This window comes from Oryctolagus cuniculus, chromosome 3 (genome assembly GCF_964237555.1).
Source record: "Oryctolagus cuniculus chromosome 3, mOryCun1.1, whole genome shotgun sequence".
NCBI classification, from domain to species: Eukaryota; Metazoa; Chordata; class Mammalia; order Lagomorpha; family Leporidae; genus Oryctolagus; species Oryctolagus cuniculus.
The window spans coordinates 131,175,640-131,202,205 of record NC_091434.1 but is presented as its reverse complement, the minus strand read 5'-3'; the positions used below and the strand labels follow the sequence as shown (position 1 = coordinate 131,202,205).

The 26,566-nt window shown below is 43.9% G+C and overlaps 1 protein-coding gene and 1 long non-coding RNA gene across 4 annotated transcripts in view; one reads left to right on the top strand and one right to left on the bottom strand.

The window, feature by feature from the left end:
* Positions 1-842: 842 nt before the first annotated feature.
* LOC103348706 (uncharacterized) overlaps positions 843-26,566 on the bottom strand; it is a 97,041-nt gene continuing 71,317 nt past the window's right edge. The window contains exons 9-11 of the long non-coding RNA XR_011387349.1: positions 3,007-9,061; positions 1,399-1,455; positions 843-1,078 (exon numbers count right to left, since the gene is read on the bottom strand). This is a non-coding gene — a long non-coding RNA (uncharacterized lncRNA). The remainder of the gene's footprint in view (positions 1,079-1,398; positions 1,456-3,006; positions 9,062-26,566) is intronic.
* LSMEM1 (leucine rich single-pass membrane protein 1) lies at positions 1,065-22,304 on the top strand. 3 transcript variants are annotated; one of them, XM_008258395.4, is made up of 4 exons: positions 1,065-2,522; positions 17,537-17,679; positions 19,553-19,681; positions 21,711-22,304. In XM_008258395.4, exons 1-4 carry the CDS (start codon positions 2,452-2,454, stop codon positions 21,839-21,841), a joined length of 474 nt encoding a protein of 157 aa, XP_008256617.1. In that variant the 5' UTR covers positions 1,065-2,451; the 3' UTR covers positions 21,842-22,304. The 3 variants fall into 3 exon arrangements, with proteins under 3 accessions (XP_008256617.1, XP_069927206.1, XP_069927205.1); XM_070071105.1 differs by having other exon boundaries at positions 1,065-2,601; positions 17,550-17,679; XM_070071104.1 differs by having other exon boundaries at positions 1,065-2,601.

Below are 26,566 nucleotides of genomic sequence, written 5' to 3'. Positions count from 1 at the left end.
AGAATATTTTCTTTGTCTCAAAACTCTTATTAACGTGCCCATAGATTTAGATAAGCGGGTCATCTTGCTTTGCTCTCAGTTCTTCAGAAGCGTAACTGTTCTGAAGCCAGTCTTGTCCTCTTCACTGGTGTAAGCATGATGGGATTCAGACTTTGGTGTGAGGTTTGGGTTTAAGTTGTTATGCCCAGTTCAGTCATCCCCAAAGACCACCAAGGAGCCGATACCACTGTAAAGTACATGAGAGTTTTATTGCAGGTCTGGGCCTGGACTCTCAATCACCGACGCAGCAGGTCTGAATTGAGAGCCCCGACCCTTCAGTTAACAGGGTTTTTATAGGGTTTTCAGAGACATTCTATACATCATGGTACCATTTAGCAAATCATCTCATCCCACGGGAAATTCAAAGGCCATCTCTTAGAATTGATTAGCGCATCCAGTGGCGGGAACGGACCTACTAAAGGTGGTTGGATGGCTTTGGGGTTGATGCCTTTTGAATTGATTGGCTGAAGCATAGGGTCCGAGCTGATGGGGTGTACGTGCCGAACTGCAGGGTCTTCGGTAGCTATCAATTACCTTATCTGCCCTGAGAAGACACCAGGCACTCTAGGTATTTCTCTGTTATCTGTTAATCGGCTGTTGCTAGGAGAGTTTATTGCAAGGGGAGTTCATTTATTTACTTTTAGGAGCTTCTGGCTCAGAGTTCAGGGCCTCGTCAGGCCCAAGTTACAAGATGGAGGCCTAATTAAAATAGTTAAACCTTGATTCAGGCTCAGGTCTCACAAAGTCTCCTCTCTGCTGCTTCCAACCATGTGTCCTTCGATGATTAAATGCCTTAGCCAACATTTCTTTTTTTTTTTTTTTAAATATATTTATTTATTTATTTGAAAGAGTTACCCAGAGAGAGGAGAGGCAGAGAGAGGTCTTCCATCCGATGGTTCACTCTCCAATTGGCTGCAACGGCCGGAGCTGCGCCCATTTGAAGCCAGGAGCCAGGAGCTTCTTCCAGGTCTCCCACGTGGGTGCAGGGGCCCAAGGACTTGGGCTGTCTTCTAGTGCTTTCCCAGGCCATAGCAGAGAGCTGGATGGGAAGAGGAGCAGCTGGGACTAGAACCGATGCCCATATGGGATGCTGGCACTTCAGGCCAGGGCGTTAACCTGCTGCTCCACAGCGCTGGCCCCAGCCAACACTTCCTTTCTGAAAATTTGTAATTTCAATTTATTTGAAAGCCAGAGAGAGAGAGAAATCTTCCATCTGCTAGTTCACCTCCCAAATGCCCACCACAGCAGGGACTGAGCCAGGTGGAAGCTAGGAGTCAGGAACTCTATCCAGGTCTCCCATGTGGAGGATAGGGACCCAAGTATTTGAGTCATCTGCTGCCTTCCAGGATGCATACTTACAGGAAGCTGGATCAAAAGCAGAACCTGGACTCAAGCCTGGGTCCATTTTCCTTATCCCTTGGGGGAAGAAAGTGGGGGTTAATACTTCACAGGGTCATAGGTTTACAGGAGGGAGGTAAAATACAGCAAACATGAAAAATGAGGCAATTCTCTTTTCAAAGGATAGATGGATTAAAAATAGATAAGTAGTTGGGAGACATTTTTTTCCACTTAAACTGGGCTTGATAAAATAATAGCTAACGTGTCTTTCATTTTTCAGAGTAATTTGGAATAACTATCAAATGTAATGCTCTGGAAAGCAGTGAGAGTGCTAGCGACAGTCTTGCTCTGTGAATTGTTTCTTGGGTGTTAGGTGAAGCTTAATAAAATGACATTCTTTTTCCTTAAAAGCAGAGTGAGGTTTGTACAGAATACTAGTGTAAAGGGAATTCTGTGAAGCACATTTTCTAAGGGCTGTGCAAAGCAATTTCAGGATGGATAGGGCCCATTTAGTCATTGGGCCATGGCAGAGCTTCCCAACACCTTAGCATTCCTTTTGTCCACTAGAGGGCAGGAAGCTCCTTTGCCATGCATGTGTGGGAGCTGCTGACATTCTTGGTAAAGGGTGTGTGAGAACACACAATAAAGCCTTTAAAGGAAAAACCGTGGGTGAGATGCAGTGCTACCTTCCTCATGCTGTCCAGTAGCTTCCTGCCATCACCCTAATTATGATGTCACGACCACACTCTGGCCCTGTTGATTACATTCCTTGAGTGATCTGGGGTCTTTGCTACATTAGTTGTCACAGTGGCACTCCTGCTGCTACAGGACATTTATGTATGGGAGCGTGTCATGGCAGAAGTGCTGAAGTGTGTCGGGACTTCGAGCAGCACATTAACTGCAGTCTTATCAATAAATACCTCGTGGGTTACCAACTCAGAGCATGGAGGTCTTTTTGCTGCTTCTTAAAAGTATAGTTTTGGTATATTTCCTAAAAACACCAGATACTATGAGAAAAGTTGGCATTTGGAATCCTACACTGCTTGCCTGCGTTAACACTAAATATAGACCTACATGCTCATGCTGGGGCTTATGGGCCTCCTAGGAGCTCTGTCTGCTGAAGAAAGGCAAAGGAAGACGACAGAGTAAGCAAGTTTTGTTGTGGTTGCTCCTGAATACTTGGTGCTGTTTTCCTGGTAACCTAGCAGCCAAAGCTCCCATTTCGTAAGTAATTTGCATGCTATTAGTCTGCTAGACTGAATTATGATTCTGGAGTCTGGGAGGTTTTTGTTGCATGTGCTTTTAAATTTTGATAGAAATGGTCTAGACTTGATTTTAAAAATTACTGCCTAGATATGAAGAAGACTCGGCTCTGAAGTGGAATTAAAGGACAAATTACCATGACTCACTCAGTAAAGCTTCTTACTAGCTTTGAATCAAGCCCGATTTGAACACTTCTGATTTCGTGGCTAGCAATATGGGTGCAAGTTATTACTGTGAAAAAAAAGCACAAAGCAATTTTTCATAGTTATCTTTATCAGAATATTTATTTGTGGTTAAAGAATTCTTTACATGGCAAAGAGAATCAGCCACGGTGATCAAAAAACAGAGGAAAGTGAAATTACTTACATGTTTCAGTTCAAGCTACAAGAAAGGGTCCTGTTTAAAGGATGCTGCTTTGGCCTTTCTTGGTGAATAAAGCAAGTTTGCACGCTGGAGTTAGGAGAGGGTTGAGTTATTGTCCCACAGAGTATCTTGGCTCCTCCAGCCTTGCTCTCAGATGCCCTCATTTGGAGATGCCAAAGATAGCAACCCCTGGGTGTCAAAACAGCTGTGAACCCTGATTTTATGGCCATGTGATTTTGTATCCATGCAGTACAGAGTCATTTGCAAGTCATCTGTCAGCTCTTGGTGGCTATGGACTTCCCCCTGCTCAATTTTCTCTGCTAGTTCTTTATTTCCTTTTTGCATGTTGCAGTTCATTACAAAATATATTTTCTATTTACATTGTGACTTCACCCTAAAAAAGAGATTTTCTTTCAGGGCATGGCTTTTACTGAGCACTTCCTAGGTTGTTTTAGTTTTATTGGAGTCACCTTTTGAGTAGGTAGCAAGGCCAGGAATTTGGAGATTTTATTAGCTCTACTACTACTTTTTCATTAAAAAATTTTTTTTTGGTGGCTGATTCTCTAGCTGGTTCTCTACTTTGTAAACATTGATTAAACTTTAGTATGAGGTTTATTAAGAGCAGTTACATTCCCGAAAAGGAAGCTAAGGCTCAAGGATAATAAGTCAGAGATCCAAAAATGTACTATATGTCAGTCACTGTGACTAAAATAGAACTGTGCTTGGAAAGATAATCCTGTGATGTGACACACAACCTGCATTCCTGGTCAAATGATAATGTTTGAGATAATAAAGTAAAACATGATGCTAAAAGACTTACTGGAAAATTTGTGGCCATGTACCAGTCAACACTTTGGGACCTTTGTCTTGGCTTTAAAAGGATAAGATCTGATTTATTTCTAAGGCTCTTTTACTCTATCTGCTGCTGTTTTTCTTTAGCTTTTTTTTTTTTTTATAAAGGCAGAGAGACAGAAACAGATGGAGATCTCCCACCCACTGGTTTACTCCCCAAATGTCCATAACACCTGGGGCTGGGCCAGGCCAAAGCCAAGAACGCAATCCAGGTTTCCCATATGGGAGGCAGGAACCCAAGTAGTAATCCTTCACCCACTGATTCCCAGGGTCTGCATTAGGAGGAAGCTAGAATCATAGGTGGAGCCAGGACTCAAACCTAGGCACTCTGATGGAGATGTGGGGGTCCCAAGTGGCATCTGAACCACCTCATTAAATGCCTGCCCTATCTTTTCTTTTTTGTTGTTACATCAAGTCATTCCCTTAGTCATGCTCCATAAAGAATATTTGTATTCCATAATATTAACATCAAAAATGATACCATAAATCAATACTCACAGAATTGTGTGTTCTTGTGAAATAAAATTTCAGGATAACTGAAATACATTTTAGTTTTAACTCTGAAAGAACACGACTTGTTAAGCCCACTAGCTAGGCTTTTAGGGGCTCATTTTTCATAAGTACCAGCTGGTTTTAAGTGTCACTGAGAAATTCCTAAGTTTTAATATTTTTACTTTTTAACAAGATTTATTTATTTATTCGAAAGTCAGAGTTACACAGAGAGAGAGGAAAGTCAGAGAGAGAGAGAGAAGTCTTCCATCCGATGGTTCACCCCCCATTTGGCCGCAACAGCCAGAGCTGCACTGATCCGAAGCCAGGAGCCAGGAGCTTCTTCCAGGTCTCCCACATGGGTGCAGCGGCCCAAGGACTTGAGTCATCTTCTACTGCTTTCCCAGGCCATAGCAGAGAGCTGGATCGGAAGTGGAGCAGCCGGGTCTCTAAGTGGCACCCATATAGGATGTCAGCACTTCTGGCCAGGGTGTTAACCCGCTGCACCACAGCACCGCCCCCCCCCTTTAAAGATTTATTTATTACTATTTTTACTTTTGATTGACACATAATAGTTGCATGTACTTATGAGGTACAACATGATGTTTGCATAAATGTATACACTGTGAGGTGATCAAATCAAGGTAATTTTAGCACATCCATCATGTTAAACATTGATCATTTCTTTGCAATGAGAACCTTCAAAAGGTTCTCCAGCTGTTGACTATGGTCACTATCCTGTGACTAGAACACCAGAACTCAATCCTCCTACCTTACTGCAACTTTACCCATTGACCAACTTCTCCCTTCCCCCGCCTTCCTTCCCCTCCCTAACATCTGGTAGCCACTAATCTACTCTCAACGTCTGTGTTTTTGATCTTTTAGAGGACAGAGGAAGCTATATACTTAATAATGGGTACTTTCCTCAGATATTCCATAGGTGTCCCCTCCCAACTCCATTTTTTTTCCCCTGAATTTGGCTTCTCTCAACTCTAATTATATTTCTCTCTACTCTATACTGGGGCATTAGAGGAAATTTTTAAAAAATGGTGGAAGGAAGGAAATATGTGTTGCCAATATTGTTCCAGAAACAATGTTTACTGTATTGACTTCACTTGAGTACAGGTAGACATCAGATGAGGACCTCCATCTTATTTCTGTTGGTGCACTTATTAACTGGCTCAAATTCATTGGGAAATAGTGAGATTTAAATCTTAGATATTTTAGGTGTTCAAGTTCACTTTTGGGGGGGTAAAGATTTATTTTACTTATTTGAAAGGCAAAGTGATGGAGAGAGATATGGAAACACAGAGAAAAAGATGTTCCACCTGCTAGTTCAGTCTCCAAATGGTACAACAGTTGAGTTTAGGAGCCAGGATCTCCATCTGGATTTCCCACGTAGGTGTGTTATGCCCGCAGTCCGTGGTCCCCCGAAAATCACACCACCAGAGACCGAAGTTGAAGCCAATTAGCAGGGTCATTTTTATTACGAGTTGGAACCCGGGCCTCTCAGTGCCTCCAGGAGAGGAAGCCCCCGAGAAGTCCCAAGCCCAATTCTTACAGAGCTTTTATTATCATGTACAAGCAGGCTTTAGGGGAATGCTACAGATCAAGTTGACACTTCTGATAAGTCCCGATACACCTGCCGCTGACTCCAGGGTAGGGGCTGGTTGTTATCTCAAGCTTTAAACCTCCCTTTTACATTCCTGGACCTGGGTCAGGGTAGGGTCACATCTGGCCAGGTGGAGGGAAGGGGGAGTGTATGATACAATAATGAACTTAATGTAGTTACTGGATTACTTAGCTCAAAGACACTTAGAATTGCTTATTATTACTACTAGTTGCCTAATAAGCTAATGTGATTACATTTTAGGTTACATTAAAATAATGACAATATTTTCTAGCACTATTATAATGGATAATAAGGGCATAGTAAAAGCTGGTTGTGCAGGTGTCTTCTCAGGTGGCAGGGTTCCAAGTACTTGGGCCATCTTCTGCTGCCTTCTCAGGCATATTAGCAGGGAGCTGGATAGGAAGTGGGAAAACTGGAACGCAAACCAGTGCACCAATATGGGGTTTACAGAGTCTGGCATTGCAGGCTGCAGCTTTGCCCAGCTTTGACACTGAGCATTTGAAGAACAGAATTGGTTTCTACCCTGGGGAATTTTCAGTTTATTGGGGAAGTCAAATCTGTAAGCAAATGAATGTAATAAAATACCATCAATATTCTGATAGAAAAACACACAAAGCTCCAGCCACAGCACAGAGGAAGGAGACAGATTATCTCCTCTCAGGGGAAGTGATAGTGAAGCTGTCTTGAAAGAGGATTAGGGGGCCAGCACCGTGGCACAGTGGGTTAATCCCCCTCCTGCAGCGCCAGCATCCCTGTGGGCGCTGGTTCTAGTCCCAGCTGTTCCTCTTCCAGCCCAGCTCTCTGCTATGGCCTGGAAAAGCAGTGGTAGATGGCCCAAGTGTTTGAGCCCCTGCACCTGTGTGGGAGATTGGGAGGAAGCTCCTGGCTCCTGGCTTCGGATCTGCGCAGCTCCAACCATTGCGGCCATTTGGGGAGTGAACCAGCGGAGGGAAGTCCTTTCTCTCTTTCTCTCCCTCTCACTGTCTGTGACTCTACCTTTCAAATAAATAAAGAAAGAAAATATTAAAAAAAAAGAAAGAAGATTAGGAGGGGTGTGGAGAGCAAAGACAGCATCAGGGAAGATCCACTGAACTCAGCAACAAACCAGTTCCACTTTGCAACAAGCTAATTAAGTCTTTGGCATTTATCTCTCTGAGTGCCAACTTCTGCATTTGTGAAAAGGATGGGGCTAGACTAAGCATGTCTAAAATCCTTTTTAGGCCCAAAAATATACATTGCCATTAAACTTATTTAATGAAAAGATACAGCCATGAAAACGCAGGCTTTTACAATAGCTAGAATTTTCTTTCTAGAACCTCTTTGCATGTAATGACATGGCCACACATTCTCTTGTTGTGTCAGAGGAATGTCTTCATACAAACCTTTTCCATCCATTTGGGCTTTTCAGTGTTACCTGAAGTTGTGCTTTGTTAGAGAATATGACATTTAATGGAAATGTAAACATCAAAGTTAAAAATGACTTCAGTGAAGGGACACCTAGATGCAAGAGACCTGGGAGACCCTGGAGTCCAGCAGGGTTCATCCCTAGCACATCAAAATTTGCTAAGATTTTATCTTGGAGACTCACAGCCAGCATTTAGTGACTTAAGGACTCAAATACTGGGGCTGGCGCTGTGGCGTAACAGGTAAAAGCTGCTGCCTGCAGTGCCAGCATCCCATATGGGCTCCAGATTGAGTCCCGCCTGCTCTACTGCTGATCCAGCTCCCTACTTATGTGCCTGGGAAAGCAGAGGAAGATGGCCCCAAATTTATGGACCCCTGTATCCATGTGGAAGACCTGGAAGAAGCCCCAGGCTCCTGGCTTCTGACTGGGCTAGCTTCAGCCATTGCAGACATTTGGGGAGTGAACCAACAGATAGAAGACCTCTTGCTCTCTGTAACTTTGTCTTTCAAATAAATAAATAATTTTTTAAAAAAAATATTCCATTCATGCACTCTACTGAGGAAAAATATAAAAATCATAGCTTTGACTTAAGGCCTTGGGCAGTGAGGATGGTATACAGTCTTTTTTTTTTTTTTTTCCTTTTGAGACTCTTTATGCCCAAAGGCTGTAAGCTTAATTTGTCTTTCTATATATTTATTACCAGTCTTGCATAAAAGATTTGAGGAACCTTGCCAGGATATGAACAATGTAATGAAAGAGAAAAAAAAATCTAAAAATCAATTTAAAAACACAGGTCCAGGAGAAATACAGACATAACTGAAAAATCTGAGAAGAAAAGAGCAAATGCAGACAGGTAGGGCACAAGGAGCTCTCTACTGTTGAAGTTCGGCCACAGGTTTGAGCCTGAGCTTCCTAGAAAGCAAAGCAAAAAGGATGGTTTCAGAGTTGTCCGAGAAGGAAGCATTTCTTTTGGATAAGCTAAACTTTCTGAGACCTTTAGTTGAAATAGTATTAGTGATTCTGTTATGGGCTGGGTTAAGGCCTAAATTAATTTTCCAATTTCTTGAGAGAAGAAGTCTAAATACAGGCCTAATCACGGCATGCAGTGTGATAAACTTTATTTACAAAGTGGTGAAAATACATAGACCCTTTAGGGCTTTATTTTGGGAAAGGAGATCAAAGAAAGGGGATTATCACAGCCTGCTCTGCTCATCCTGAGTGTACATGGAGGAGAGAGAGCACTTCCATTCTTCCTAGCTTTTTATGAGCTTAGAAAAATGGAAGTGTTTACATGGTACCACCCCCATGTCCCAGGTAGGAGGAGGTACTCCCTGGGGAGGGGTCCCCTGAGTGACAGGTAGATGAACATGGCAACACAGAGTGAAGGAGGTGTGGCTTCCAGCTCATGAACTTAAAATTGCCTATCTAAACTTTCCCACATCATTCCCTCCTCAGAGAGTTCTAACCCTTACTCTTAAGCGGATGATGGAGGATGTAGATTCATCATATCTTCTATAGCTACTTGATGCTGATCCAGGATGGAGGTCCTGCCAGTCTTGGGTCCATAAATCTGTTCCTACTTCATCTAATGACTCCATCTCATGAGCTGGAGAACTTTCAGTCACCACCAATGGCTGCATCCCCCACATGGTCATCATTATTTTAGAAGATGTTGGATTCTGAAATACACAAGTTCATCAATCAGCATAAGCAAAACTGGAACAAAACCAATTACAAATGGAGTGCCCTTTAAGATGCAAAGAACATATTTTATGGACTCCCAGATAGTGGGTAGTTGGAGCTGTGCTGATCCAAAGACAGGAGCCAGGAGCTTCTTCTGGATCTCCCACATGGGTGTAAGGGGCCCAAGAATTTAGGCCATCTTCTATTGCTCTCCCAGGCCATAACAGAGAGCTGGATTGGAAGAAAAACAGCCCAAACTAGAACCAGAGCCTCTATGGGATGCTGGCACTGCAGACCAGGGCTTTAACCTGCTGTGCCACAGCGCTGGCCCCTAAAAGCTCTTTGATTTTTTGGAACACGTTTTGTAGCTTTCCTGTCGAACAAAGTGGGTCTGTGTCAGTACCTTTTAAAGCTTCATACATAGCCTTGGCTAATTTATTTTTATTGTAGGAAATCCAACAGACTGGAGGATGAGGGTGAAGAAGGAGAAAGAAAGAGAGGAGAGTGTAAGAGAGAGATCAAGAGATAGAGAGATCAGGAGACAGACAGACATAGAGAGATCAGAAGATAGAGAGAAAGAGAGCTATTTGTTCAGGAACAGGTCCTTTTAAAACTTTGCTGGGGGGCAGGCAGGGAAGTAGAAGCAGTGAATCCCATTAGGATGGGGGTGGGGCTGACACTGGTGGTTGGACCATGTGGCTACCTGGCTTCCAGCTATGGCAACGAAAGCTAGAGCCTAGGATGATGTCAGGACTGCACCATTTTACTAACTTTCCCTCCTTTTTTTTTTTTTTTTTTTTTTTTTTTTTTTTTATAAAGCAGTTGTATGGGATTACATTAGTCCCAAAAGAACAGGAGGGATAGAGGGCCGATGATCTGTCTTTAGAGCTACTTCCTGCTGACATGGGGCAATGAGATACTCTTCACTGGCGTGGGGCAATGTCTCAAGTGCTGTCTCCTGGGTAGGGAGCTGAGTATATCCCTGTAGCAGCATTTGGTTGATCGCCTGGCTGCTGAAAGCCTTGGTTCATTCCATTATTAACTCCTGTAAACACTTAAGCAGGCATGGTAGTATAAAAGACATGTTTAGAATAGCAATCAATGATCCTAAGAGTAGCATTAGTCAGGTAATGAGAGGATTTCATAGAGGAGAGGAAATGAGGGGGGCTCTGTGGACCCTTGTGAAGACTATTTGATGGACATGGTTTAAAGCTGATCCCAACCAAGACCAGGAGAAAGGCCACTCAACTTTTGCAGCAAAGCCTTGGCTATTAACCCAAACCCTGGAATCCATATTCTACAGAATCCTGCCATTCCCAGAAATGTTCTTAGCTGCTTTTGTCTGTGGTGATCCTATACATAGAATAGCATTCTTTCTCTTGACTGAATGAGCACGATTTCCTGGATGAAATCTTGGAAGGTCCACCATGCCTGAGATACTGAACCCCAGGAGGCAAGAGAGCAGCATAAAGCTAAAACAACAACAAAAAAACTCCACAAAATCACTTTGCTCATCAGGCATGCAGCATGTGACTGGCCACAGGGGCTACCGTTTGGAGGTGGAGTCTATTGCCCATCTTCCTGTAAGGATGGAAGTCCTCATGGTGTCCACCCACTTGGAAACCTTGTGTTTTTACTGGAAACTGTCATTTTGTAGGGGAAGTCCCACCCTTCTCCACAGGAAGTGAACCCTCTGCCATGTTTGGGCTCCCACTTCCTGAGACTGTTACCAGAGAAGCAAAGAATTTATACATGAGACAGAGAGCAGTGGAAAGCAAAATAGCAAGGTTTATTAGGGTAGGTACATCCTTAAGAACGGATGGGCACCTCTCCAGACAGAACCTGAGAGAGAGTGCCCCGTTCACATTTAGGCTGGGTCTTTTAAGGGGATGGGTCTTGCCTTCCTGCCTTTTCTTTCCCCCTCTCCTTCTTCTCCTTCCAAACAAAGGACTTGTTGGTTGTAAATACGAAAAATTCCTTTCTGAGTTTTCCCCCTGAAGTTATCAGACAGGGGAAGCCTGGCTGGCATCTCCCCACCTTAGAGGAAGGATTTTTATAAGGCCAGGAAGAAGGGGCAGGAACCCCTGGAAGATTGTGGGGAGCCATTGCACCACGCCCTAAAGATGGTGCCGGCTCCTTTCTCCCGGAAGGACTGGCAAGAAACAAACAACTCCTAATAAGGAGATGGCTGAGCTCCCTTCTGGCTTCCGCATTGCTGTACCAATCAATCCTTGCCACTTGGCTGCTTTTGATTGGTGTGCTGATGGCTATAAGAGGGAGGGGAGAGGAAAGGAGGCGGAAGAAGAAGCTTGTTCAAGGTTCCTGAATAAACTGCTTGAAGAAGAGTTCGGGTTGTGTCTTCCTTGCTGGTCGAGGGACGTGACAACAAGACACAACCCGAACTCTTCTTCAAGCAGTTTATTCAGGAACCTTGAACAAGCTTCTTCTTCCGCCTCCTTTCCTCTCCCCTCCCTCTTATAGCCATCAGCACACCAATCAAAAGCAGCCAAGTGGCAAGGATTGATTGGTACAGCAATGCGGAAGCCAGAAGGGAGCTCAGCCATCTCCTTATTAGGAGTTGTTTGTTTCTCGCCAGTCCTTCCGGGAGAAAGGAGCCGGCGCCATCTTTAGGGCGCGGTGCAATGGCTCCCCACAGAAGATCATCAGGATCCAGGCAGGACTTTAAAGTGCTTCTGGAGCTTCCACAGTAGGTACTGGTCTTCAGGCCTTTCTCATACACACATAGGCTCAATTTCTGACTTCCTACCTACGAGACCATGTGGTTACTATGCAACAGAACTGTCTCTTTCCAGTTTGTTCCACAAAAAACTGGTAAATGAAAGGTCCCTCTAGCATTCCTGGTTTTAAAACCAAAACCTGAGGCAAACCCATTGTTGATAACTGTGAAATCCTTCTATATGACTTAAAGGTTAAGTTTTATATATATACATTTTCCTTAATGTATAAATATATACATTTTCCTTAAAAACACATCACAAACAACTTGGAATGATTTAAATATCAGCAAACACGTGTAAACTGGCCCCTTTTCTTGCATTTTCTCCCAAATTCCATTAACCCTAGCATTTTGTGTTGGCATATGCTCACCCAAAGCTACCAAGATTAGGAACAAAAGACATTAAGATTTGCATTTTATCCCAAGCATCTAAAGCTGAGAGAAGAGAAACCGAAACTGAATCCACCTGAAGTGAAAACCTCCGGTGCATTTGTTCAGGTGCATTTCTAAAGAAAAAAATGAGCATTTGCTGAAAAAGTCCTTGCATTTGCTCAACAAATCAAATTTACAGCCAGGCTAAATTTATTCAGAGAAAATAAATCCATAGAGTTGGGTGACCAACTGCCCATGTGTACATTGATGGAACATGTGGCAGAAGGCCCCAGCCTCCAGAGGCCAGGCATTTTTAAGGAAGGCTAGTGATTGGGGTAGGGGTAGGGGGAAGTAGGTGGAGGGGAATTCCTGGAATTAGGCTGGGCCTTGGGAACCTGAAAAAGAATGAGTGGTGGGGTATTGGTGTGAGACCCAATTGGGATTCAAGGGCAAGGTATACATTCCAATGTTTATCTTTTGGGCAATGAGCAAGAATGGCTGGGGCTTATGTCCTTGTTCTATCACAGGGTGAGAGTAGCAGCCAATGGTTCCAAGAGTGTGACTATTAGAGTTGTTTTTGGAGTCGGTTGGTCAAGATAACATTGTGGCCCAGAGCTGTTCCTGAGATCACTACTGAAGGAGAGGAAGGATTCGAAACTGATCCCAACCAAAACCAGGATAAAGGCTGCTTGTCTCTTGGGGGTAGAGGGGTTTGTCTGTAGAAAAAATTCTGAATAATCATACAATGTTAAATGGGGGTAGAGGACCCCCAATACACACAGATCAGGAGTAGAGCCATTGAGGTAAGAGTAGAAGATATGATTACAAAGGCATGAGGCCCCAAATGGGCTAGACAGGTGATATTGGAATTGGCCCCCTAAAATATGATAACAAAATGTGGCCTCCTTAAAGTTCCCCAAAAGTCCCACCTGGGGTGCCATATGAAATCAGAATTTAGGGTACCATACCACATCACCGTATTCTTATTAATAAATTTCCAATATTAATAAGCCCATGTGGGTTCTTGCCTAATATTCAGAGAAAAATTCTGAATTCTGGCATAGATAAATGAGGCAACATGGTACATTTTTAAGCTTTTATTCATGAGAGAAATGCATAGGAGAGAGCTTTATCTAAAAGAGAGGGATGAATCTGGATTCATACTGAGTACCAGGAGCCAGCCACATGGAGGAGCATTTAGGCCAGGAAGCATGGGGCAGGTGGCCCAAAGGCCATGGTGCTCTGGAGGCACACAGCTGCATCCAGCGCTTTACTGGCAAAAGGCCAAGGAAAGGAGCCAGTGGGCACATGGTGTCCTAGGCTTTTACTCCACTTCTAAAGGGGAGTGGTTAATTAAACTGATTGGCCAGTGGGTGCTCAGGTGTGGCCAGGAAGGGGCATGAAGTCACACAGGGGCATGGTCTTCCAGCTCACAAACCTAATCAATTTTATTCCATAAGCCTATCTACAGCACAGAGTCTAAAACAAAGGAAAGAGTCATTACTAGAGGACCTAATTGAGGAGATCTGGCAGGGTCAGCTTGACATTCAATTACATGGTGGGATCAAAAGACTTGATTTGGGATCCTTTATCCTGTCTGGCCTGCTCACAATAGAACAAAGAACCATCAGAAGGGTGGGATAGGTGAGTTGTTTACAGTAAACTATGAGCTCAAAAGAATGGAATTGCGACTCCCTTGCTATTCTTATGGTAAAATTGGATCAGTAGGGGGAGGGGTGAAGACCAGTTGGATGCCCAGAACCAAAGGGTGACAGCATGGAGATGGACCATTTTCTAAACTTGCCTTTGCTTCTCCAGGATGAAGGTGTGTGTTCCGGATCGCCCAGATAGAAAGAACCAGCCAGACTCACCAAAATGCAAAGAACAAAGGGACTTTATTTATAGGTCCAGCATGCTGGGGTCTGGTTCTCTAAGCAACGCAGTGCTGGGAGGCCAAGAACCCCTTCTCTTTGTTCCCAGGGTTTTTAAAGTTCCCGGGCAAACAAGTATTACATCCGCATTCCTTCTTTCCCCATATGGCTATACATCGAGTCCGCCCACCTCATTGGTTGCCCCCGCCTGGCCATGTCAGGCCAAGGACTGCCCTGTGTCAAGTTTTTTCTTCTCCCAACAGGAGCGTCCTGGGCCTAGTCTGTTCCTTTGTCTTGTGAGAAGTCTGTCATGGCATAGCTCTGGCCTCTCACAAAGGTATTAGAGTGGATCATAGATAAGACAGGGGGAGTAAACATGGATAAGGGCAAGCAGGAGCTTAGAATTCCCAGGTAGGAGGGGGAGGTATAGTGAGTGAGACAGTGAGAGCCGGAGCATCAAACATAGAAGAAAGGGGTTTTGGTTTTTAGCTTTGGAAGTTAAGAGAGCATGAGCCAGAAAACAAGGTGTAAAGAGAAGATTTAGAGATGAGATAGGAGAAAGACTGAACATAGATTTTCTTCCACTTTTTAAATGCTCACAGAAATGGTAGAGATTCTGAATGTCAGGATCAAACATGCCATTGTTAGGTAGGAAGTCAGAAATGAGATTATGTGTGTGTGACAAAGGCCTAAGGAGTTGACATCTAGGTCCATCCAGTATCCGCATTTCAAAGTCATCCTGATAACCTTCCAGGTGCAGCCCAGTATCTGCACTTCAAATGCCCTGCCCCTTCAGATGCCAGCCACGCTTCCCCCTGTCTGATAACTTCAGGGGGAAAACTCAGAAAGGAATTTTTTGTATTTACACCCAAAAAGTCCTTTGTTTGGGAGGAGGAGAAGGAGAGGGAGAAGGGAAGGCAAGACCCACCCCCTTAAAAACCCCAGCCTAACTGTAAACTGTGCGCTCAGCCCTCTGCCTCTCTGCTGAGCCACCCGCCTGGCATGGCCAGGTGTATTCTCTCCACTCAACCATGTAACCTTGCTCTCCTCCAGTCTGAGCGACTGGGCACTCTCTCTCAGGTTCTGTCTGGAGAGGTGCTCATCCATTCTTATGGATGTCCCTACCCTAATAAACCTTGCTATGTTGCTTTCCACTACTCTCTGTCTCATGCTTGAATTCTTTCTTGTGCGAAGACAAAAGCCCTGCCTTCTCCAGTAAAACCATTGAGTGGCCATTTGGATTTTTTTTTCTGACAGGCAGAGTGGACAGTGAGAGAGAGAGACAGAAAGAAAGGTCTTCCTTTTGCTGTTGGTTCACCCTCCAATGGCCGCCGCAGCCGGCACGCTGTGGCCAGCGCATTGCGCTGATCCGAAGCCAGGAGCCAGGTGCTTCTCCTGGTCTCCCATTCAGGTGCAGGGCCCAAGCACTTGGGCCATCCTCCACTGCACTCCCTGGCCACAGCAGAGAGCTGGCCTGGAAGAGGGGCAACCGGGACAGAATCCGGCGCCCCGACCGGGACTAGAACCCGGTGTGCCGGCACCGCAAGGCAGAGGATTAGCCTATTGAGCCACGGCGCTGGCCTGGATTGGTTTTTAAGGTAGGAGGCAACTGAGAGGAGGGTTGGATGAGACATGGGACAGGAAGTTCCCATGGGGACCTGTGGATTCAGACTGGTAGATATCAGGCTTCCCCAAGATCATAGCCATTTGATGGGGAGGGTACAGGAACAGAGAGTGGGGGTTGTCACCTATGCACCCACTAGAGCCTGAGGCCTAAAGCCTGTGGAAAGGTGTAGAGCCCATGGAAGGCAGAGTCCATGGGAGGTTGTGGTGCGTGGTACCAGGACTTTGAGATGAAGCAGAGCAGAACCACAACCTGTGTAGAGGTCACCATGAGAGACTTTCTCATTACCCATCTTCCCTCAGAATTTTGGAGGGTCCGTGGGTGGATGGAGATCACAGAGCATTCAGTGGTGAAGGAGTTCTGGGGGTGCATTTTATGTTTGGCAGAAGCCAGGATCCTGAAGCAGCTCACACCCCTGAGAGGAGAGCAAGGTTACCGGGAGAGCCTGGTCCTGGGTTTTGGCACCAGTGAAAGACCACCACAAAACACACCAAGCACCAGAATAAGGGACACAGGCTGCCTCCCTGTGCATAAGAGAACAGCAGCCTGTACTACGAGAACAGGTCTTATATAGCTTTGCAGAGGGAAGGAAGTGAGAGCAATGAATCTCCTTAGGGTGGGGGTGTTATGGTTGGGCCACTTGGTCACCTTACTTCTAGTAAGCCAGGCTGGGCTTAGGATTGAAGCTTATTGTACAGATGGCAATGGGGCCAGAGCCTTAGATGGTGCCCAGGACTTAAGATGGTGCTTCAGGTAAGATAATACCATTTTGTTAACAGAGCCTAAATTAATTTTCCAGCTTCTTGCCTTTTACTTGGAGAAGAAGTCTAAATACAGGCCTAAACACAGCATGCAGTGTGATAAACTTTATTTACAAAGTGGGGAAAATGCACAGACTCATTAAGACTTTATTTTGGGAAAAGGGGCCAAAGAAAGGAAATTATTATACCCTGCTCTGCTCCTCCTAAGCCCACAAGGAAGAGAGAGAGGACTTCCATTCTTCCCAGCTTTTTATGAGCTTAGAAAAATGGAAGTGTTTATGTGATACCACCCCCATGTCCCAGGTAAGAGGAGGTACTTCCTGGGAAGGGGTCCCCTAATTGACACATAGTGGAACATGACAACACAGAGCAAAGAGGTTGTGGCTTCCAGCTCATGAACTTAAAATTATCTATGTAAACTTTCCCACATAAATTGGTTCTTTATACACCTGGTCAGCTTGCTTCTGGTTGTGTCTTATCAGGCTCTATTTTTTTGTCTTTTAATATTTATTTATTTGGAAGGGGGAGAAAGAGAAATAGGCAGGCAGATAGGATTAAATCAATTAGACTCATGAGCTTGAAGACCATGCCCCTCCCACCCCAATGTGATCTCTTGCCCCTAGCTGACCTCGCCTGTATGCCCACCTGCCAATCAGATTATGTAAGCATTCCTCTTTTGGAAGCAGATAAAAGGTGTGGAGCATGGTGGGCCCTTCCCTTGTCCTGTACCTCTGACACACAGCCTTCTGGCAGCCTGTTCTCTCTGCTGGTGCTACACTACCTTTGGCTACTCCTAACCACACGCTTTGCTCCATGTGGCTCCTGGCCTGCTCTCTGCCTGGTATGGACCCAGCTTTCGCTTCTAGACTCCTTTCTCTTTTAAATAAAGCCCTCACTTTCCTGTGTACTTCTCACACTAAATAAATGCTAAAACTTATCATATTTTTGCTTATTCGAGCCAATATTCAGAATTCTTATCTGAATAGATGACAAGAGCCCTCAAAGTGTTAATATTAAAATAATTAATAAAGCTAGCCCACAACAGTATCTTTCATCTACTGATTCCCTCCCCAAAAGCCTACTCAGCGTCTTATTTTTCATGTCAGTGTTTTCTTGCAGACAATGAATCGTGCTTCCCAGGACACTGGTTCTCGTGAGCGTCATGAAGACAGGAAGCTTTATGTTGTGGATTCCATAAACGACTTAAACAAACTGAACCTCTGTCCTGCCGAATCACAGCATCTCTTCCGTATGTGTGCCGTGGAAGGCTTTGTGGGCCTTACTTCCTCAATGCTGCCTGGAAAGAGCAAATGCTGATGTGGATGTGTGGGTGTGGTGGGCAGTAGGAATAGCCTGGCATTGGAAATGCTATTATACTTGATCTTAGCCAAAAGGCTGAGAAGCGATTTTTTTTTTTTTTTGGACAGAGTTAGACAGTGAGAGAGTGAAAGACAGAGAGAGAGAAAAAGGTCTTCCTTTCCGTTGGTTCAGCCCCCAAATGGCTGCTATGGCCGGCGCACTGCACCGATCCGAAGCCAGGAACCAGGTGCTTCCTCCTGGTCTCCCACGCACTTGGGCCATCCTCCACTGCCTTCCCAGGCCACAGCAGAGAGTTGGACTGGAAGAGAGGCAACCGGGACAGAATCTGGCGCCCCAACTGGGACTAGAACCTGGGGTGTCGGCGCCGCAGGCAGAGGATTAGCCAAGTGAGCCATGGCACCAGCCTGGAAATGCTATTGACTGTTGGGCAATTCTTGCTTTTGTTCTCTGAGTCCTTGACAGGATCCTGGGCTTCCTTGGCCTCTAAGTCACATCTGAGGTCTTGTCTTCAAGAATGCTGAGACTTGCTGTCACTGGAAATGGGCGGGGCCTATCTAGTGGCCACAGCAGGTCACTGAAGGTGCCTGCTTCTCTCAGGGGTCTTGCTACACAGCAGACTGTTGAAACCATGCTCAATGTGTTCACCTAGTTTTTAAAATATCATTTAAATTACGCTGGGCAAAAACATCACCTTCATTTTCTACTTAAAAATTTCCCAATTAAAGGGTTAGAAAAAGGGGTGAGGGGGAATCCCTGAAGACCATATTTTGCCTCCTAAATATTATGAATGAGTTCCATCGGATCAGTATGTGCCTCTTTCCAGCTTACACACTAATGTCCAAACACAGGTGTAAATTGCCTCCTTGTCATTTGTTTTATATGCATTCCAGGTAAACTTGTTTTCCTGGTTTTTATATCTATCATTTCCCCTTTAAGTCCATTTTGAAGTATTTTTTAATGTTTGTTTAATGGGTTCAGGTATTCATTTTTCTTTATTGCAGTCAATTCCAATAAAATAGGTGTTTGAGTCACCCTGTGGTGTTTTTTAGTGGGGAAGCAAATATTAAGGGGGTTGATGCAGGATGTACTTATAAGACCTGAGTTTTAAACTGCCCAGTTATCCATAATGAATGAGCACAGTGAGTGAGAACAATTCAAGTAGGAGAATGGCCAAAAGTAATTCAATCTGCTCCACTACCCCAGAATTCTCTATTTCTTATTCATTTTAACCTATGTGTCACTAGGCCCCTAGACCTCACAAAAAGGTGGGTAATGTCAGATAATTCATGGTTTGGGGAACCAGACTATTGTATGAGCATCATTTTAGCCCCAATTCAATGACAAAACATTGAAAAGAATCTTGCTTGCAAAGCACATCCACCCTGAAAGCAGCTTTAAGAAGCCAAACCACAGCAGGGCCACTTCTGTTGAAATGGATGTAGACACAATTGATTATTCCTGAAATAAGAAGAGTTTTCTGGGAGATGTTCAGCCTTTAGCTTCTTCATTCCTTTTCCCAAGAAAAATCCATGCCTTGCTTTATCAGTGCTAAGAGCCTTCAAAGAACTTTCTAGCAGGTGTCAAGATTAGCTTAGCCATGCTGATTCTTTGTGAACCAATGTAGGAGGTAAACAATTTACAAACTGCCCATGACCCAAAGACATTCCTAAACATAAGTCATGGTCAAGGCTTGTCAGAGGGAAACTGGGTATATCGTGGCTCATGCCCAACAGTAGGGTACTGGAACTGTTCAGTTCTGTTGACGACTTGTATGCCATTGTGTTCTGTTTGTTTCCTTTTAGCTCTAGAGGAGAAAAGCCCAGAGCTTGGCACAAACTCAGGAAGCGGAAGCTGGAGCCTGCTGTTCGTGGGGCTGCTGATTGTGCTGACTGTCAGCCTGGCCCTGGTGTCCTTCGCCATCTTTTTGATAAGTAAGTAGCACTGGCAGAGTTTTCATCACTTGCATGCATTCACTTTGTAGCTCATTGTTTAATTTTGCTCTTGGAATGCATCCTTGCTTTCTGGTAGTTCATTCTTACCCTGAGAGACAGAGGGAAAAGGAGTTCCCCGAATAAATCCTACTGCCCAGGGACAGGGTTCCTGGGACCAAATCCACTGCAAAAGTCCAGGGGGTTGGGAGTCACAAGTGTGTTTGCTAAACATTTCTGAAACCCTTTAATTTCCCATTTGGCTCCCCAAACTGCCAATGGTAACTTATTCTAGTTACTCCTAAGTAACTTTATCTAGTACATGCATTGCTCCATTAAATTCAAGTTTGTAACATAGAGTCACATTCAGGTTTTGAACTCCCTCTTAGATTTTCTAACTTGTACATCATCCCAGAATTCAATTTTTGCACCTGTAGTCTTGCACCAGGCCCCAGAGGAAGGTATTGGGATGTGAAACCTTTCCCACACCAGCTGCTCAGTCAGGGGATCCTCTGAGCTTTTGGGCCACCTTTCTCTCTTCCTGGGATGAGGGGCAGGTGCATGGTGTTTCTACCCCTTCTGCATGTTATGCCCACCGAGCCTGCCAGTTTTCTCACTGAACCCTGTACACAATCATGGGGAATTACTTTGATTTTTTTCTCCAGATCATTTAAGAGCAGAAGGAGTCTGAGGGGGAGAGTGCCGCTTTTGCTGGGTTGCATCATGCTGTCATTTCTTCTGCCCTTTCCTGCCTTCAAACATTCTGAAATTGTACTCATGTGGAGGGAGATTTCCTGGGGGAGAAATGATGTCACATGTTACAGATGACTTTAGCTCCACACTTTCCCCCAGAAGCAAGTATTTTTTCTGCATAGCACTGCAGCTGTGTCCAAGACTCATGTCTTGAACCATATTTTATCCAACATAATTTTTCTAACTTGAGCAAGACATAACTGTTGGGCATGTGAATCTTTCATGTTTGTTATCAACTTAGCCCAATAGCCAGCCTGTTATCAACATTATCAGCCTCTGAAAGATGCTTTCAAATAAACCTCAAAATGGAAATGATAAGGAGCTCAAATAGAAAGCAGTGATTTTGTTCTTAGTTCTTGGAAATTTTAACTCTGATAAACAGATCTCCTCCAAATGTTCCATTCCCTTGCTTAACTGTAATGCTGAGTATTGCTTGTTTGGAAAATATTGTGCCTCTTTGCTCAGGAGTGGTCTGAGGAGAATTATTACACATTCATTACAGGCTGGTAATTCAGAGCAAACAAATCAAAATAGGATGGAACTTGAAGAATGTCATTTACCCAATGATTGGGATAAATCATTTTCTGAGAATGGCTGTAGAAATGAGACAATGCCACAGTCACTTCTAGGGAGATAATCAGACATGCTGGCAATTTCTGTTGGCCACTCACAATGATCAATTTCTCAGCCAATGTCTGTGTGGAGCTGCCAATGGGACTCCAGGCTGGCATCATTAGGTTGTAAAGATTTTAGCTCCCTTAATAGACAGCTTCAGTCTTTTTTTATTATATTTTTTTTGACAGGCAGAGTGGACAGTGAGAGAGAGAGAGAGACAGAGAGAAAGGTCTTGCTTTGCCGTTTGTTCACCCTCCAATGGCCACCGCGGCAGGCGCGCTGCAGCTGGTGTACCACACTGATCTGATGGCAGGAGCCAGGTACTTATCCTGGTCTCCCATGGGGTGCAGGGCCCAAGCACTTGGGCCATCCTCCACTGCACTCCCTGGCCACAGCAGAGAGCTGGCCTGGAAGAGGGGCAACTGGGACAGAATCCGGCGCCCCGACTGGGACTAGAACCCGGTGTGCCGGCACCGCAAGGTGGAGGATTAGCCTAGTGAGCCGTGGTGCTGGCCGGCAGCTTCAGTCTTAACCAGTTTCTCTCCTGGCCTCCGGGACCCAGGGATTTGGGAACAGAGAATTGGTCAAGGGTGGCTTTCAGTGTTCAGCTGTGCACCAGTAGAACTCACTGGAAACCAGGGTAACACTGTTTTCCATTTTGAAGTCCAAACTGGAAACAGGATGGATGACGTGTCAAGACGACTAGTAGCTGAGGGAAAGGACATAGATGATCTGAAGAAAATCAACAACATGATCATAAAGCGACTCAACCTGCTGGATCCAGAACAGAACTGAAGAGATTTTGTGAGAGCAACTGCTAACACCTCAAGACTGAGCAAGTCATTTCTTCAAGGCAGCAGATTCTCTTAGCAGAGAGCCAGGCCTGTGCCAACCTGTGGCAAGCAGGGAAGGGAACAACTCCAAGGCAAACAGGATTGGGGAGAGCAGCTAGAAAGGGGGGTACTTCTCACAGTCTCACCTTCGGTAGGGTGCTTGAGACTTAACGGGGTGAAGAGTGGGTGGCTAGTGTGAAGGAAGATCCTGAGAAAACAGAATTGATCTGCATATGTACAATGTTCCTCACAAAAGGGGCATTGCCGCTGGGTTGAGTTCGCTGTGCCAGTTTGGTTCATTATGTCTCATGGAGCTTAGAAAATTCCTGCGAATGCCTAAAGAATTCATTGAGCTCTACTCAGTGTTGAAGAGAACCAGGTGGTCATTCTTTTCAATAAAGGTGCTTCTGCTCTGTGGCTGATTAGATGTTGACTTGTTTCTCTAGGGGCTGTGATGCGTGGGATTCAGAGCTGGTTTACCACCTGATACTTACTGGTGAAAACATGAGCAGTAGTTTTGTGGGTAGAGGTGGGACCAGGGGTCAAAAAGGAAAGACCAGGCTGTTAATTCAAGTGATGTTTACTGAGCTCCTAGTCTGTAAATCATCCTACAGGTGATCACATTCACATGTGGGACAAAGGAGATACATAGTTTTATAAATCCCTCAGCAGCCTACCAATTATTTTGGAAAAAAAAAATCTGACAGAATTGTGTTTGCTAAGCTATGGTATGAAATCCTGTGCTTGGAACATTTGGAACTTGCTTTGTTTTAGCACAAAAAACAAGGCACAAAATATATGACTGGGGTTTTTCAAATGAGGATATAGGACACAGGAATATCCATTTTAAGAGCATGCCGCCCAATAGCCTTGCATTCCTATTTTTATTTAGAGGCTACCAACAATTCTAAAAGCTAACAGGCACATAGGCAAGGTTATACATCAACTTAAGGTTTGGGAAAAAGAATTTGGTCTGGTGGTCTAAGATAGGAATTAGAGCTGTGTTATAAATCTTCAGATACAGGCCTTTTTAAATACTCATGTAAATTTACAAATTCCCAAAAAACACCCTAGCTACCAATTAACGTCCATTAGACCTCTGCTGCTCCTGTTGCCACACTCCTTTGGGGCCGTGTGTGCCCATCTCACAGCCTGTATTGGCATGAGCAGAACCTGTTGTTGTGCCTCTAATTCCAGAACACTTTTCTGTCTGAGAGACACTTATGCAGCAGTCTCTACATATGACAAAAAGATATGGTAATAAATAAATACATGTAGAGAGCATATGAGTCATAGAAAAATCTTTTATTTGCTATATACTGTGTGAGTCAGTTTAAGAATGTACTGCAATTCTGTCATTTGGAGTTGATCAAAAATATTTGGGTTTACCTGAAGATTAAACACACACACACACACACACACAGTACAATACTAAATAGCTAATGAAGTAAGCAAAGACATTTTACTACCCAGTTTTGCACTCAAAAAATAATTTTTACTACATAATCTTTTTCTTAAAATTGGTGGATACCACACAGAATTTTTATGTTCATTTTTTGAAGGTTTTTATTTAATGCATGCAAATTTTATATGTACAGCTTTTAGGGATATAGTGTTTCTTCCTCCCATTCCCAAACTCCCACCCCAACTCCTATCCCACTTCCACTTCCCTCCCATTCAAAATTCGATTAAGATTCATTTTTTAATTGACTTTATATACAGAAGACCAACTCTATACTAAGTAGAAATTTCAACTATTTGCACCACACAGACACACAAAGTATAAAGTACAGTTTGAAGATAAGTTTTACCATTAATTCTCATAGTACACCTCATTAAGAACAAAGGTCCAACATGGGAGCAAGTGCACAGTGACTTCTGTTGTTGCTTTAGCAATTGATAGTTTTATTTTTGATGTCAGTGACCACCTGAGGCTCTCGACATGAGCTGCCAAGGATATGGAAGTCTTTTGAGTCCGCAAACTCCGTCAGTAGTTAGACAGGGCCATATGCAAAGTGGAAGTTCTCTCCTCCCTTCAGAGAAAAGTACATCCTTCTTTGATGGCTGCTTCTTTCCACAGAGATCTTTCATGCAGACCATTTTTGCCACTAGGCCTTGGCTTTCCATTCCTGAAATGTTCTCATGGTATTTTCAGTCAGATCAGAATGCCTTAGGGGCTGATTCTGAAGTCAAAGTTCTGTTGCAGGTGTTTTCATTCTATGAGTCTGCTGTGTGGACTGCTTCCCATGTTGAAACATTCTCTCCTTTGTAATTCTATTTTTATTGCCAGACACTTGGTCTTATTTATGTGATCCATTTGACTTTTGGTCCTATCTATATGATCAATTCCATACTTAATATGATCACTTTATCACATAAGATGGGATTAGTGCCACCCAGCTAAATGGGATTGGGAGTCCCATGGCAAATTTTTAGCTCACCCTTAGGGGTAAGTCTGTGGGACTGTGTGTTGATCTGTACATCTCCTCCGTTTCTCATTCCCACTCTTATTTTTAACTGGGATCTATTTTCAATTGACTTAATACATCTATGATTAATTCTATGTTATGTTAGGCATTCAACCAATGGAATTAAGTAGAGAAAAAAAGAATAAAAATAAATAAATAAAATGAAATAATCAACTGGTTCTCAACAGTCAAGACAAGGGCTGTTCAAGTAATTGCTTCTCATAGTGTCAGTTTCACTTCTATAGTTTTCCTTTTAGGTGCTCTGTTAGTTGTCACAGATCAGGGAGAACATATGGTATTTGTACCTTTGGGACTGGCTTATTTCACTAAGTATGATATTTTCCAGATTCATCCATTCAGCTGTAAATGACCAGGTTTCATTTTTAACCACTGTGAAGTATTCCATAGAGAACATACCCCATAGTTTCTTACCCAGTCTTCCGTTGGTGGGCATTTAGGTTGATTTCATTTCTCAATTCTGAACTGAGCTGCAATAAACATGGGGGTGCAGATGACTCTTTTATTTTATGCTTTTGTTTTCTGATTTTGTTTCCTTTGGGTAAATTCCGAGGAGTGGGATGGATGGGTCGTATGGTAGGACTAGATTCAGCTTTCTGAGGTATTTCCAAACTGCCTTTTGTAGAGGCTTTACCAGTTTGCATTCCCACCAACAGTGGATTAGGGTAACTTTTTCCCCACATTCTCGACAGCATTTGTCATTTGTTGATTTCTGTCTGAAAGCCATTCTAACTGGAGTGAGGTAAAACCTCATTGTGGTTTTCATTTGCATCTCCCTGATGGCTAGTGATCCTGAACATTTTTTCATGTGTCTGTAGGCCACTTGTATTTCCTTTTTTTTTTTTTTTTTTTTTTTTTTTTTGGACAGGGAGAGTGGATAGTGAGAGAGAGACAGAGAGAAAGGTCTTCCTTTGCTGTTGGTTCACCCTCCAATGGCCTGATCCGAAGCCAGGAGCCAGGTGCTTCTCCTGATATCCCATGGGGTGCAGGGCCCAAGCACTGGGGCCATCCTCCACTGCACTCCCTGGCCACAGCAGAGAGCTGGCCTGGAAGAGGGGCAACTGGGACAGAATCCGGTACCCCGACTGGGATTAGAACCCAGTGTGCCAGCGCCGCTAGGTGGAGGATTAGCCTGTTGAGCTGTGGTGCCGGCCTGTATTTCCTTTTTTTTGAGAAATGTCATATTAAGTCCTTTGCCCACTTCTTGATTGGGTTGTTAGCTTTGCTATTGTTGAGTTTTTTGATAATTTTATATATTCTGCTTATTAATCCTTTATCAGTTGCATGGACTGCAAATAAATTCTCCCATTGCCTCTTTACTTTCCTTACTGTACACAAGCTTTTCCATTTGATATAATCCCACTTGTTAATTTTGGTTTTTATTGCCTGTACCTCTAGGGTCTTTTCCAGGAACTTTGTGACTAGGCCAATGTCTCACAGGGTTTCCCCAATGATCTCTAGTAATTTTTCATAGATTTAGGTCATTAATCCATTTTGAATGGATTTTTTTGTGTAAGGTAGGGGTACATACTTCATATTTCTGCATGTGGAGATCCAGTTTTCCCAGCAGCACTTATTGAAGATACTGTCCTTGCTCCAGGGAATGGTTTTAGCTCCTTGGTTGTACATGGTTGGATTGGTTTCTAGCATTTCTATTCTGTTCCATTGGTCTATCTGTTTTTGAACCAGTACCAGGCTGTTTTGATTATAACTGCCTTGTAGTATGTCTTGGAATCAGTATTGTGATGTCTCCAGCTTTATTTTTGTTGAATAAGGTTGCTTTAGCTATCCGAGGTCTCTTGCATTTCCAAATAAATTTTAGCATCATTTTTTCTAGATCTGAGAAAAACTCCTCTTATTTTATCTTGGTGCTTGTGGTGAGAGTTTTCTCTGCTATGAGCTTCTATGTGTCTGTGTGTTGCCAGTGGAAACCCATAGCCCCACCCTTGGAAGTCCTGCTCACTTCTGGATAGTGACAGAGGCAGATAGGAGAGCTCTGGTGTGCTAAGCCCCACATACTTGGACTGGACTCTGGTATGTTAAATGAGCCAGGGATTTCAATGTTTGGAACTTCTCTGCGTTGTATAGTTTGTGTGGTGGTGGGGGTAAATTACTCTGAAATGTGATACTTGTTTCTGGGTGGAGGGTGTGTGTGGCAAAGTGGCCCCACAATTGATGGGTGTGTGGTGTGCACAGGAGGC